The 13452-nt window shown below is 55.7% G+C and overlaps 1 protein-coding gene across 2 annotated transcripts; it reads left to right on the forward strand.

Annotated features, from left to right (window-relative positions):
- The first annotated feature begins 856 nt into the window (after positions 1–856).
- LOC138798970 (zinc finger protein 271-like) lies at positions 857–10132 on the forward strand. 2 transcript variants are annotated; one of them, XM_069979613.1, is made up of 2 exons: positions 857–948; positions 6667–10132. In XM_069979613.1, the coding sequence occupies exons 1-2, from the start codon at positions 896–898 to the stop codon at positions 9386–9388; spliced, it is 2775 nt and encodes a 924-aa protein (XP_069835714.1). In that variant the 5' UTR covers positions 857–895; the 3' UTR covers positions 9389–10132. The 2 variants fall into 2 exon arrangements, with proteins under 2 accessions (XP_069835714.1, XP_069835715.1); XM_069979614.1 differs by having other exon boundaries at positions 894–952.
- The last annotated feature ends 3320 nt before the right edge of the window (positions 10133–13452 follow it).

The following is a 13452-nucleotide window of genomic DNA, read 5'->3' on the forward strand; positions in this document are numbered from 1 at the left end:
GGCGTCATTCATTTATAGGCGGCTTTACTGTGTAACTGCTGTCTTGGATTTAAAGGGGTGCTCCAGAGAGAAAAAAAAATGATTTCACATTAACTGGTGCCACAAAGTTATATAGATTTGTAATTTACTTCTCCTTAAAAAATCACCTGTCTCCCAGTACTTATCAGCTGCTGTACGTCCTGCAGGAAGTTGTATATTCTCTCCAGTCTGACACAGTGCTCTCTGCTGCCACCTCTGTCCATGTCAGGAACTGTCCAGAGCAGGAGAGGTTTTCTATGGGGATTTGCTGCTGCTCTGGACAGTTCCTGACATGGACAGAGGTGGCAGCAGAGAGCACTGTGTCAGACTGGAGAGAATACACCACTTCCTGCAGGACATACAGCAGCTGATAAGTACTGGAAGACTGGAGAGAATACACCACTTCCTGCAGGACATACAGCAGCTGATAAGTACTGGGAGACTGGAGAGAATACACCACTTCCTGCAGGACATACAGCAGCTGATAAGTACTGGGAGAATGGAGAGAATATACCATTTCCTGTAGGCCTGGCCACAATGGTAAGATGGTGACGTCACTCCGATGATGTCACAACTATTCCAAACCTGCTGGATTACAGCGGGACCCCAATCACCGCCATTAAATGTGACTCCAGCGGCCTAACACTCATATAATGTCACTCAGCTTCACCAACTGCTGCAAAACTACATCCCCCAGCAAGCCCTGAGACTCCACAGCTCTAAAGACACGCTGGGAGTTGTAGTTTTCTAACAGCTGATTACTGCAACGTCCCTTGTGTCCCCTGAGGAGTACAATAAAGCTTGTTTAGAGAGGATCACGTCGCCTGGAAGGCGGAAGCTGTGTGACCCGCAGGTGAAACGCACGAAGCGGAAGTGAATGAGAAGCAGGAGAGCGCTTCCGGTTTGCGGCTTCCCTTTCATGTGTGGCAGGTTGGTGAGTGTCTGTCCTCCCAGGCCCCGCCCACTGCTCGCTGTGTATATATATATACTCTGCCCCTAGTGACACCTGACCCCGGGGGATGGGCAGCTGCTGCACAACTACAACTCGGGGCAACACACGACTGACAGGAGCCGGCAGGGAATGCTTGGAGTTGTAGTTCCGCAGCAGCTGAAGAGCTAGGGCATGCTGGGAGTTGTAGTTTCGCGGCGGATACTGAGCCGGAGCATGCTGGGAATTATACAGACAAAATTGTTTAATTCTGCATTACAATCTATTATTACCTGTATCAATGAGGGGAGATTATACAGCATGAGGCAGGGGGTGCTATCTACTCCTCCCCCCTCACACTGCCCGCTGCCCCCCTCACACTGCCCGCTGCCCCCCCACACTGCCCGCTGCCCCCCTCACACTGCCCGCTGCCCCCCCCCCCCTCACACTGCCCGCTGCCCCCCCTCACACTGCCCGCTGCCCCCCCCTCACACTGCCCGCTGCCCCCCTCACACTGCCCGCTGCCCCCCCCTCACACTACCCGCTGCCCCCCTCACACTGCCCGCTGCCCCCCTCACACTGCCCGCTGCCCCCCTCACACTGCCCGCTGCCCCCCTCACACTGCCCGCTGCCCCCCTCACACTGCCCGCTTCCCCCCTCACACTGCCCGCTTCCCCCCTCACACTGCCCGCTGCCCCCCCTCACACTGCCCGCTGCCCCCCCTCACACTGCCCGCTGCCCCCCCTCACACTGCCCGCTGGCCCCCCTCACACTGCCCGCTGCCCCCCTCACACTGCCCGCTGCCCCCCTCACACTGCCCGCTGCCCCCCCACACTGCCCGCTTGCCCCCTCACACACTGCCCCGCTTGCCCCCCTCACACTGCCCGCTTGCCCCCCCCCTCACACTGCCCGCTGCCCCCCTCACACTGCCCGCTGCCCCCCTCACACTGCCCGCTGCCCCCCTCACACTGCCCGCTGCCCCCCCCCTCACACTGCCCGCTGCCCCCTCACACTGCCCGCTGCCCCCCCCCTCACACTGCCCGCTGCCCCCCTCACACTGCCCGCTGCCCCCCTCACACTGCCCGCTGCCCCCCTCACACTGCCCGCTGCCCCCCCCCTCACACTGCCCGCTGCCCCCCTCCCACTGCCCGCTTCCCCCCTCACACTGCCCGCTTCCCCCCTCACACTGGCCGCTGCCCCCCCCTCACACTGCCCGCTGCCCCCCCTCACACTGCCCGCTGCCCCCCCTCACACTGCCCGCTGCCCCCCTCACACTGCCCGCTGCCCCCCCTCACACTGCCCGCTGCCCCCCAACACTGCCCGCTGCCCCCTCACACCACTGCCCGCTGCCCCCTCACACTGCTCCGCTGCCCCCCCCTCACACTGCCCGCTGCCCCCCCTCACACTGCCCGCTGCCCCCCTCACACTGCCCGCTGCCCCCCTCACACTGCCCGCTGCCCCCTCACACTGCCCGCTGCCCCCCCCTCACACTGCCCGCTGCCCCCCTCACACTGCCCGCTGCCCCCCTCACACTGCCCGCTGCCCCCCCACACTGCCCGCTGCCCCCCCACACTACCCGCTGCCCCCCTCACACTGCCCGCTGCCCCCTCACACTGCCCGCTGTCCCCCCTCACACTGCCCGCTGCCCCCCTCACACTGCCCGCTGCCCCCCCTCACGCTGCCCCCCCTCACACTGCCCGCTGTCCCCCTCACACTGCCCGCTGCCCCCCCCACACTGCCCGCTGTCCCCCCTCACACTGCCCGCTGTCCCCCCTCACACTGCCCGCTGTCCCCCCTCACACTGCCCGCTGCTCCCTCACACTGCCCGCTGCCCTCTCTCACTGCCCGCTGTCCCCCTCACACTGCCCGCTGTCCCCCTCACACACTGCCCGCTGCCCCCTCACACACTGCCCCCTCACACACTGCCCGCTGCCCCCCCTCACACACTGCCCCCTGCTTCCCCCCCACACACTGCCCGCTGTCCCCCTCACACACTGCCCGCTGTCCCCCTTACACACTGCCCCCTGCTTCCCCCCCCACACACTGCCCCCTGCTCCCCCCCCACACTGCCCGCTGCCCCCTCACACACTGCCCGCTGCCCCCCTCACACACTGCCCGCTGCTGCCCCCTCACACACTGCCCCCTGCTTCCCCTCACACAGTGCCCGCTGCCCTCTTCGTTCCCCCCCCCCACACTGCCCGCTGTCCCCCTCACACACTGCCCGCTGTCCCCCTCACACACTGCCCCCTGCTTCCCCCCCACACACTGCCCGCTGCCCCCTCACACACTGTCCGCTGCCCCCTCACACACTGCCCCCTGCTTCCCCCCCACACACTGCCCGCTGCCCCCTGCTTCCCTCACACACTGCCCGCTGCCCTCTGCTTCCCCCCCACACACTGCCCGCTGCCCCCTGCTTCCCCCCCACACACTGCCCGCTGCCCCCTCACACACTGCCCGCTGCCCCCTCACACTGCCCACTGCCCCCCCTCACACTGTCCGCTGCCCCCCTTACACTGCCCGCTGCCCCCTCACACACTGCCCGCTGCCGCCTCACACACTGCCCGCTGTCCCCCTCACACACTGCCCGCTGTCCCCCTCACACACTGCTCGCTGCCCCCTGCTTCCCCCCCACACAGTGCCCGCTGCCCCCTCACACAGTGCCCGCTGCCCCCCTCATACTGCCCCCTGCTTCCCCCCCACACACTGCCCGCTGCCCTCTGCTTCCCCCTCACACACTGCCTGCTGTCCTCACACTGCCCGCTGCCCCTGCTTCCCCCCACACACTGCCCGCTGCCCCCTCACACACTGCCCGCTGCCCCCCTCACACTGCCCCCTGCTTCCCCCACACACACTGCCCGCTGCCCTCTGCTTCCTCCTCACACACTGCCCGCTGCCCCCCTCACACACTGCCCGCTGCCCTCTGCTTCCCCTCCACACTGCCCGCTGTCCCCCTCACACACTGCCCGCTGCCCCCCTCACACACTGCCCGCTGCCCCCCTCACACACTGCCCCCTGCCCCCCTCACACACTGCCCCCTGCTTCCCCCCCCACACACTGCCCGCTGCCCTCTGCTTCCCCCCCCCCACTGCCCGCTGCCCCCTGCTTCCCCCCCACACACTGCCCGCTCACACACTGCCCGCTGCCCCCCCCTCACACAATGCCTGCTGCCCCCTGCTTCCCCCACACACACTGCCCGCTGCCCCCTGCTTCCCCCCCACACACTGCCCGCTCACACACTGCCCGCTGCCCCCCCTCACACAATGCCCGCTGCCCCCTGCTTCCCCCACACACACTGCCCACTGCCCCCTGCTTCCCCCCCCCACACTGCCCGCTGTCCCCCTCACACACTGTCCGCTGCTTCCCCCCCCCCACTGCCCGATGCCCCCTGCTTCCCCCCCACACACTGCCCGCTCACACACTGCCCGCTGCCCCCTCACACACTGCCCCCTGCCCCCCTCACACACTGCCCCCTGCCCCCCCCCCACACACTGCCCGCTGCCCCCTGCTTCCCCCACACACACTGCCCCCTGCCCCCTGCTTCCCCCCCACACACTGCCCGCTCACACACTGCCCGCTGCCCCCCCTCACACAATGCCCGCTGCCCCCTGCTTCCCCCACACACACTGCCCCCTGCTTCCCCCCCCCACACTGCCCGCTGTCCCCCTCACACACTGTCCGCTGCTTCCCCCCCACACACTGCCCGCTGCCCCCTCACACACTGCCCGCTGCCCCCTCACACACTGCCCCCTGCTTCCCCCCCACACACTGCCCGCTGTCCCCCTCACACACGGCCCGCTACCCCCTGCTTCCCCCTCACACACTGCCCGCTGTCCCCCTCACACTGACCCCTGCTTCCCCCCTTCACACTGCCCGCTGCCCCCCTTCACACTGCCCGCTGCCCCCCCTCACACTGCCCGCTGCCCCCTCACACTGCCTGCTGCCCCCCCTCACACTCCCACCTGTGAGGACCCCCTTATATCTGTAAGGTCCTGGCCCTGTAGGTGGGGAGCGGGGTCCTTCCATCTGCCTGTGAGGACCCCCTTATATCTGGGAGGTGCCGGCCCTGGAGGTGGGGAGCGGGGTCCTTCCATCAGCCTGTGTGAAAAAAAAAGGGCGACAGCGCTCCATGGCGAGGATCAGAAGGGCAAGGTGAAAAAGGGATAGGGGTGCACGGCAACCCTCACCTGATGTGGTTGTGCAAAGGGAGGCACAACACTCTGCAGCGTATATATCAAGGACCGCAGCCACTCCCGATATCCAAAAGGAAACAAAGATACAAACAACCTCCAACTCCAGACTACACGGATTATGGGGCGCAGGTCCAACTTGAGATCGAGGCACAGTGAGTAATAAAAATATATTTTATTGTGGAGACTCAACGCGTTTCGGAACCGCACCGGTTCCTTTCTCAAGAGTCATGATCATGACTCTTGAGAAAGGAACCGGTGCGGTTCCGAAACGCGTTGAGTCTCCACAATAAAATATATTTTATTACTCACTGTGCCTCGATCTCAAGTTGGACCTGCGCCCCATAATCCGTGTAGTCTGGAGTTGGAGGTTGTTTGCATCAGCCTGTGAGGACCCCCTTATATCTGGGAGGTGCTGGTCCTGGAGGTGGGAAGCGGGGTCCTTCCATCTGCCTGTGAGGACCCCCTTATATCTGGGAGGTGCTGGTCCTGTAGGTGGGAAGCGGGGTCCTTCCATCTGCCTGTGAGGACCCCCTTATATCTGGGAGGTGCTGGTCCTGGAGGTGGGGAGCGGGGTCCTTTCATCTACCCTATGAGGACCCCCTTATATCTGGGAGGTGCTGGTCCTGGAGGTGGGGAGCGGGGTCCTTCCATCTGCCTGTGAGGACCCCCTTATATCTGGGAGGTGCTGGTCCTGGAGGTGAGGAGCGGGGTCCTTCCATCAGCCTGTGAGGACCCCCTTATATCTGGGAGGTGCTGGTCCTGGAGGTGGGGAGCGGGGTCCTTCCATCTGCCTGTGAGGACCCCCTTATATCTGGGAGGTGCCGGCCCTGAAGGTGGGGAGCGGGGTCCTTCCATCTGCCTGTGAGGACCCCCTTATATCTGGGAGGTGCTGGTCCTGGAGGTGGGGAGCGGGGTCTATCCACCTGTGAGGATCCCCCCTTATATCTGGGAGGTGCTGAAGGTGGGGAGCGGGGTCCTTCCATCTGCCTGTGAGGACCCCCTTATATCTGGGAGGTGCCGGCCCTGAAGGTGGGGAGCGGGGTCCTTCCATCTGCCTGTGAGGACCCCCTTATATCTGGGAGGTGTTGGTCCTGGAGGTGGGGAGCGGGGTCCTTCCATCTGCCTGTGAGGACCCCCTTATATCTGGGAGGTGTTGGTCCTGGAGGTGGGGAGCGGGGTCCTTCCATCTGCCTGTGAGATCACATTGCTGAGTGGACCTATGACTGTTTGGGTTCTGCAATGTTCTGTAGACCTGAATTTGATGGCTCCCTAGGACCTACGCCTATGGCTGTATCCATGATTTTTCAGGACTCCCTTGGGAGGCATCCAACTGGCGAATGTTTAGGTTCAGAGAACGCTACGGAACCCAAACAGTGTGACAGGTGGACTCAACACTAGTGATGACTGAACTGACCAAACGACCTGGATGAGCAGCATTGGACTCCCAGCATCTGGAGAAGTTGGATGCTGCCCGAGTCCCAGAGAACCTTTTTATTTTTATATTTATTTTCATTTTTTTCTCTTTCCTAGATCAAGAACACGATTGGCCAAGGACTGGACTCCTATTATTCCTATGGAGATTAAGAATGAAGATCACAGGGATAAGAAACCAATGAAAGGGTCAAAGCTGGACGGACCGCATCCGGGACATGACGGGACTTGGGGTGATAATAAGGAGGAGCCATTAATGTGTGATAAAATAAATGCCAATGCCCCCAATACTAACGCACCCGCAGATCATATACAAGTAAATCAGTCTCATCCAATTAAGGCAGAACCAGTCCCTTCCGATGGAACAGCCCTCCAAGGCCCCAAGGCTTCAGAGTCTGCTCACATTAAGGAGGAACCAGTCCCTTCCGATGGAACAGCCCTCCAAGGCCCCAAGGCTTCAGAGTCTGCTCACATTAAGGAGGAAACAGTCCCTTCCGATGGAACAGCCCTCCAAGGCCCCAAGGCTTCAGAGTCTGCTCACATTAAGGAGGAAACAGTCCCTTCCGATGGAACAGCCCTCCAAGGCCCCAAGGCTTCAGAGTCTCCTCATATTAAGGAGGAACCAGTCCCTTCCGATGGAACAGCCCTCCAAGGCCCCAAGGCTTCAGAGTCTCCTTCTCACATTAAGGAGGAATCCTGTGATGAAAGGCACATCACAGCCCCCGAAAGTCATATGGAGAACTCAACAACTTGTATCAAAAAGGAACAAGAACTCAGGACCCCCAGCAGAGCCACAGATCCTGCACCACAATGTCCGTCTACTGAGATCAAAGAAGAACAAGATCTCAAGACCACCCTCACAGCCGCAGATCCTACACCGCAATGTCCGTCTACTGAGATCAAAGAGGAACCAGACAGGAGTAACAGAGATAGTGACACTGACTCTCCTTTAGCTATTACCTTTGAAGGTAAAGACGAGACGGACACAACTGATGAAGACTCTGATGACCATATGGAATTTCCCCATATTACTGAACCGGCCTCATGTGATGCAGGAACCCTGTTAGACGACTCCATAGGTCACAGATCCGTTCACATTAAGGAGGAATCGTTGTCATGTGATGAGGAGAATGTCTCGCACTATGCGCTGGTTTGTATCAAAGAGGAGTCGGCGTCCGGTGAGGATGACAACACTACAGACAGTGATTGGTCCAATGAATGTCCAGACTTCCAGCCGAACGAAGAATGGTCGCAAAGCGAAGATGGGAACGCAAACGAATCGGAAGCAAAATTGTTTTCCTGTTCTGTGTGTAAAAAACAATTTAGTTGTAAGTCTCATCTTAGTCGACACCAGAAAATGCACAGCGGTGTGAAACCGTTCTCCTGCTCCTACTGCGGGAAGTGTTTCTCACGTCTAGAACAGCGCACGGCGCATCAGAAGGTCCACACTGGCGAGAAACCATATACATGTTCATATTGTAACAAAAGTTTCTCTCAGAAGTCCCACGTCTCGATCCACGAGAGGTCCCACACCGGCGACAAGCCATACGCTTGTTTCTATTGTGGAAAGCGGTTTTCTCAGAAGGCGAGACTAGTCGTCCATGAGAAGTACCACACGGACGACAAGAGGTTCTCCTGCTCGTTCTGCGGGAGATGTTTCCTACGTCAGGAACAGTGTGAGGCGCATCAGAGGACGCACACCGGGGAGAAGCCCTATCCCTGTTCTTACTGTGAGAAAGGCTTCAACCAGCGGGCGCAGCTAATCATACACGAACGCGTCCACACCGGAGAGAAACCCGTCTCCTGTCCCGAGTGTGGAAAATGTTTCTCCCAGAGATCTAACCTTATTACCCACCAGAGAATCCACACTGGAGAGAAGCCCTACTCATGTTCCCACTGTGAGAAGTGTTTTAATACCCAGACTAGTCTTATCCTGCACATGAGAGGCCATACCGGAGAAAAGCCATATTCCTGTGCAGAATGTGGGAAATGTTTCACCCACAAATCGGTCTATAGCAAACATCAGAGAGTCCATACAGGGGAAAAGCCATTTTCCTGCTCTGTATGCGACAGGCGGTTTTCTCAGAAGGCACCACTCATAGCACATCAGCGGATGCACACAGGGGAGAAGCCTTTCTCGTGTTCTGATTGTGGGAAAAAGTTTTCCCAGAAAGGACATCTTGTGACCCATCAGAGAATTCACACAGGGGAGAAGCCATTTTCCTGTTCGGAATGTGGAAACAGTTTTAACACTCACTCCAGTCTTGTTTTCCATCAAAGACTCCATACGGGAGAGAAGCCGTATCCTTGTACTGTATGCGATAAGAGTTATACCAACAAGTCTCAGCTGGTGAAACATCTGAAGATCCACTCAGGAGAAAAGCCATTTGCATGCCCAGAATGTGGTAAATGTTTCACCCGTAAGGCCGACTTTGTTGTCCATCAGCGGGTTCACACTGGAGAGAAGCCCTACCCCTGCTCTGAATGTGGAAAACGATTTACCATCCACCAAAATCTTGTCCTACACCAGAGAATTCACACCGGGGAGAAACTCTGCTTTTGTTCAGAATGTGGAAAGTGTTTTACCCGAAAGTCCGATTTCGTGATCCACCAAAGGGTTCACACAGGGGAAAGGCCGTACTCGTGTTCAGAGTGTGGGAAGAGTTTTAGCATCCATCAGAATCTCATTCTGCACCAGAGGATCCACACGGGGGAGAAGCCGTATCTGTGCTCCGAGTGTGGGAAGACCTTCGGCCAGAAGTGCACCCTGAATAGACACGTAAAGATTCACAAGGGGGAAAAACCGTGTTCGGACAAGTGATTGGCGGACATTTTCTGGTGCATAGTTTTATATTAGTGACTTTATAGTATAATTTTATGAAACTTACTGTAGGTCAGACGTATAGTAGGGATTTAAATTAAATGATTGCCTAAAATTCCCTAATCCACCACAGCAGAAGACGTCTATGGCCGCTCCTCCCCTGGAGGACTTGGTGTGTCTGATGTAGTAAAGGATTCAGAGGGCGACCGCAGCGGGATTGCTGAATCCTGTAATGTGCGTCCTCATCCCTTTAGCTTGTTATCGTCATCATCACTATCATTGTCAGCAGTTGGCTGCTTAGACCAGGGCTGCTGCTGTATGATGTAACCCATTACTTGCTGTGTTGCTGCTGTTTCTTTCCTTTTTGCTCACATGGCACCTTACAAACCCAGTGCACCCATTACCCCGCTGTGTACCCTAATATCGTGGTGGAGGAAGCGATTAGCAGCATAATTAGACTCTGGTCGTCCAATTTTCCTTTGGATTTTGGTAATGACTGAGCAGCCATATCCTTGTGTAGTGACATCACCAGGAAGTGTACAGCAGTGAGGACCAGCAGCAGGGGGGATGGCCGCCATACAATACAAACATTTGATTTTTAATTTTTGAAACACAATTAACTCAGGACTTAAAGGGGTATTTAAGGAAAAATTTTAAAATCAACCAGATCCAGAAAGTTGTACAGATTTGTAAATTCTATTTTAAAATCTTCAGTCTTCCAGTACTTATCAGCCGCCGTATGTCCTGCAGAAAGTGGTGTATTCTCTCCAGTCTGACACAGTGCTCTCTGCTGCCACCTCTGTCCATGTCAGGAACTGTCCAGAGCAGCAGCAAATCCCCATAGAAAACCTCTCCTGCTCTGGACAGTTCCTGACATGGACAGAGGTGGCAGCAGAGAGCACTGTGTCAGACTGGAGAGAATACACCACTTCCTGCAGGACATACAGCAGCTGATAAGTACTGGAAGACTGGAGATTTTTTAATTTACAAATCTCTGGCACTTACTGGCACTAGTTGATATTTTTTCTTTTGTTTAGAGTACCCCTTTAAGTGATGCCAGTGATGTATCTTCTCATTTTTTTCAATTATATCCTGCTCAACTGAGCATAAAAATTGTGTCTGAGAATTTATGTAAAGATAATTTTTTGTAAAAAAAATAAAAAACAAAAGGAGAGGAAGAGCGAATACGCTGTGTGTAATAATTCACAGACAATGGATTTATAGGGTTAATAATATTGTATCTGGTAATGTGTGACCATCAGGCGTCAGAGGTTTTACCATAAAGCTGATGCCTTAAAGGGAAAGCCCCCAAACTCACAGATAATCAGCGTCAAAGTACAACTCCTCCCACAAAACCCAGAGATGAGTGGGATGCATCCGGAGCGGGACCGCCAGGAGGGGGTAACTATCCCACACTGTATTCTGGGTAGGGTGGGCTCTGACTGCTGACAGGTTCCCTGTAATCCTGAATGCCATAAAGGATTAATGTGGAAATGAAGCCTCCACAGAAGCAGCTGTGGGGACATGGTCAGTAATCATATCTCACCTGTCGGGACATGGTCAGTAATCATATCTCACCTGTCAGGATGCGGTCAGTAATCATATCTCACCTGTCGGGACATGGTCAGTAATCATATCTCACCTGTTGGGATGGGTCAGTAATCATATCTCACCTGTCGGGATGCGGTCAGTAATCATATCTCACCTGTCGGGATGCGGTCAGTAATCATATCTCACCTGTTGGGATGGGTCAGTAATCATATCTCACCTGTCGGGATGCGGTCAGTAATCATATCTCACCTGTCAGGACGCGGTCAGTAATCATGTCTCACCTGTCGGGATGCGGTCAGTAATCATATCTCACCTGTCGGGATGCGGTCAGTAATCATATCTCACCTGTCGGGATGCGGTCAGTAATCATATCTCACCTGTCGGGACATGGTCAGTAATCATATCTCACCTGTCGGGATGCGGTCAGTAATCATATCTCACCTGTCAGGATGCGGTCAGTAATCATATCTCACCTGTCGGGATGCGGTCAGTAATCATATCTCACCTGTCGGGATGCGGTCAGTAATCATATCTCACCTGTCAGGACGCAGTCAGTAATCAAATCTCACCTGTCAGGACGCAGTCAGTAATCATATCTCACCTGTCGGGATGCGGTCAGTGATCGTATCTCATCTGTGGGGACGCAGTCAGTAATTGTATCTCATCTGTCAGGATGTGGTCATTGATCGTATTTCACCACACGGGAGGCGGCCAGCAACCTCACCTGCCGTGACCGATTGTCTGTCATCCAGTGAGGTCACAGCCCGTTGTGGTCAGAGATGGGTGAGGTTCTGTCATTGGTACAAGAGACCCAAAAAAGTGGATGTTATAAAGAGTTATTACAGAATATACTTACCCGATGCCTGATGTGGGAAACCTGGACGGGAGCCAATGAGAAGGCTGCATTTCTATGGCTCCAGACCATGGACTCCACTACTCCCTACTACACCTAATGACACGCCTTCATCGTCCTTGATGATCCCTACAGGTTTCCCTCAGCACGTCAATGACAATGTATGACTTCCTCCCTTTATCGTGGTCCCTGTGGTGTACGTCCACCATACTGACTGTGAGACGTTTGGCTTCTCCAAGAGCTTTATCTGTTCCTTGATGACTCAGGGTTAGAGATAAGCGAGCCTTGAGCACACCCAGGTCCGTCTGAGCATGCAGCATTTTATTACCGAGGGCTGAAGAAGATGGATGCGGCCCTAAGGCTGCCAAGAAAACATGGACTCCGTTATGCTGCATCCAACTTCTTCAGCCACTGGTGACCAAATGCTCGAGGTTTGCTCATGTCTACCTGTGTCCCCTGTTTCTACCTACATGTTACCCCCATAGGTTGGCCTACATGTTACCACCATAGGTTGGCCTGCACCTTACCACCATAGGTTGGCCTACATGTTACCACCATAGGTTGGCCTGCACCTTACCACCATAGGTTGGCCTACATGTTACCACCATAGGACGGCCTACATGTTACCACCATAGGACGGCCTACATGTTACCACCATAGGTTGGCCTACATGTTACCACCATAGGACGGCCTACATGTTACCACCATAGGACGGCCTACATGTTACCCCCATAGGTTGGCCTACATGTTACCACCATAGGTTGGCCTACACGTTACCACCATAGGACGGCCTACATGTTACCATTATAGGTCAGCCTACATGTTACCACCATAGGACGGCCTACACATTACCACCATAGGACGGCCTACATGTTACCTCCATAGGTTGGCCTACATGTTACCACCATAGGTCAGCCTACATGTTAACACCATAGGTCGGCCTACACGTTACCATTATAGGTCAGCCTACATGTTACCACCATAGGACGGCCTACATGTTACCATCATAGGTCAGCCTACATGTTACCACCATAGGACGGCCTAAACTTTACCACCATAGGTCGGCCTTCATGTTATCGCTGCTCTCGATGACACCATTCACAGACTGAATATAATGAAGAAATTCTTTCTTTTTATCTTTTAATTTTCTCTCCATCCAAAATAAGGATCGAAAACACTTTAACATCATAGGTCAGCCTACACGTTACTATAGGTCGGCCTACACGTTACTATAGGTCGGCCTACACGTTATCATAGGTTGGCCTGCACCTTACCACCATAGGTTGGCCTACATTTTACCACCATAGTACGGCCTACATGTTACCACCATAGGACGGCCTACATGTTACCACCATAGGACGGCCTACATGTTACCACCATAGGACGGCCTACATGTTACCCCCATAGGTTGGCCTACATGTTACCACCATAGGTTGGCCTACATGTTACCACCATAGGTCGGCCTACATGTTACCACCATAGGACGGCTTACATGTTACCACCATAGGACGGCATACATGTTACCACCATAGGACGGCCTACATGTTACCCCCCATAGGTTGGCCTACATGTTACCCCCCATAGGTCGGCCTACATGTTACCACCATAGGTCAGCCTACATATTACCACCATAGGTGGGCCTACACGTTACCACCATAGG

This window comes from Dendropsophus ebraccatus, chromosome 8 (genome assembly GCF_027789765.1).
Source record: "Dendropsophus ebraccatus isolate aDenEbr1 chromosome 8, aDenEbr1.pat, whole genome shotgun sequence".
Classification (NCBI taxonomy): domain Eukaryota; kingdom Metazoa; phylum Chordata; class Amphibia; order Anura; family Hylidae; genus Dendropsophus; species Dendropsophus ebraccatus.

Bases quoted from the DNA above. Each gene is read 5' to 3' on its own strand.
- LOC138798970 (XM_069979613.1), top strand. From the start codon at position 896: ATGAGAAGCAGGAGAGCGCTTCCGGTTTGCGGCTTCCCTTTCATGTGT. The intron at 949-6,666 runs GTTGGTGAGTGT...TCTCTTTCCTAG, and splicing joins TTCCCTTTCATGTGTGGCAG to ATCAAGAACACGATTGGCCA.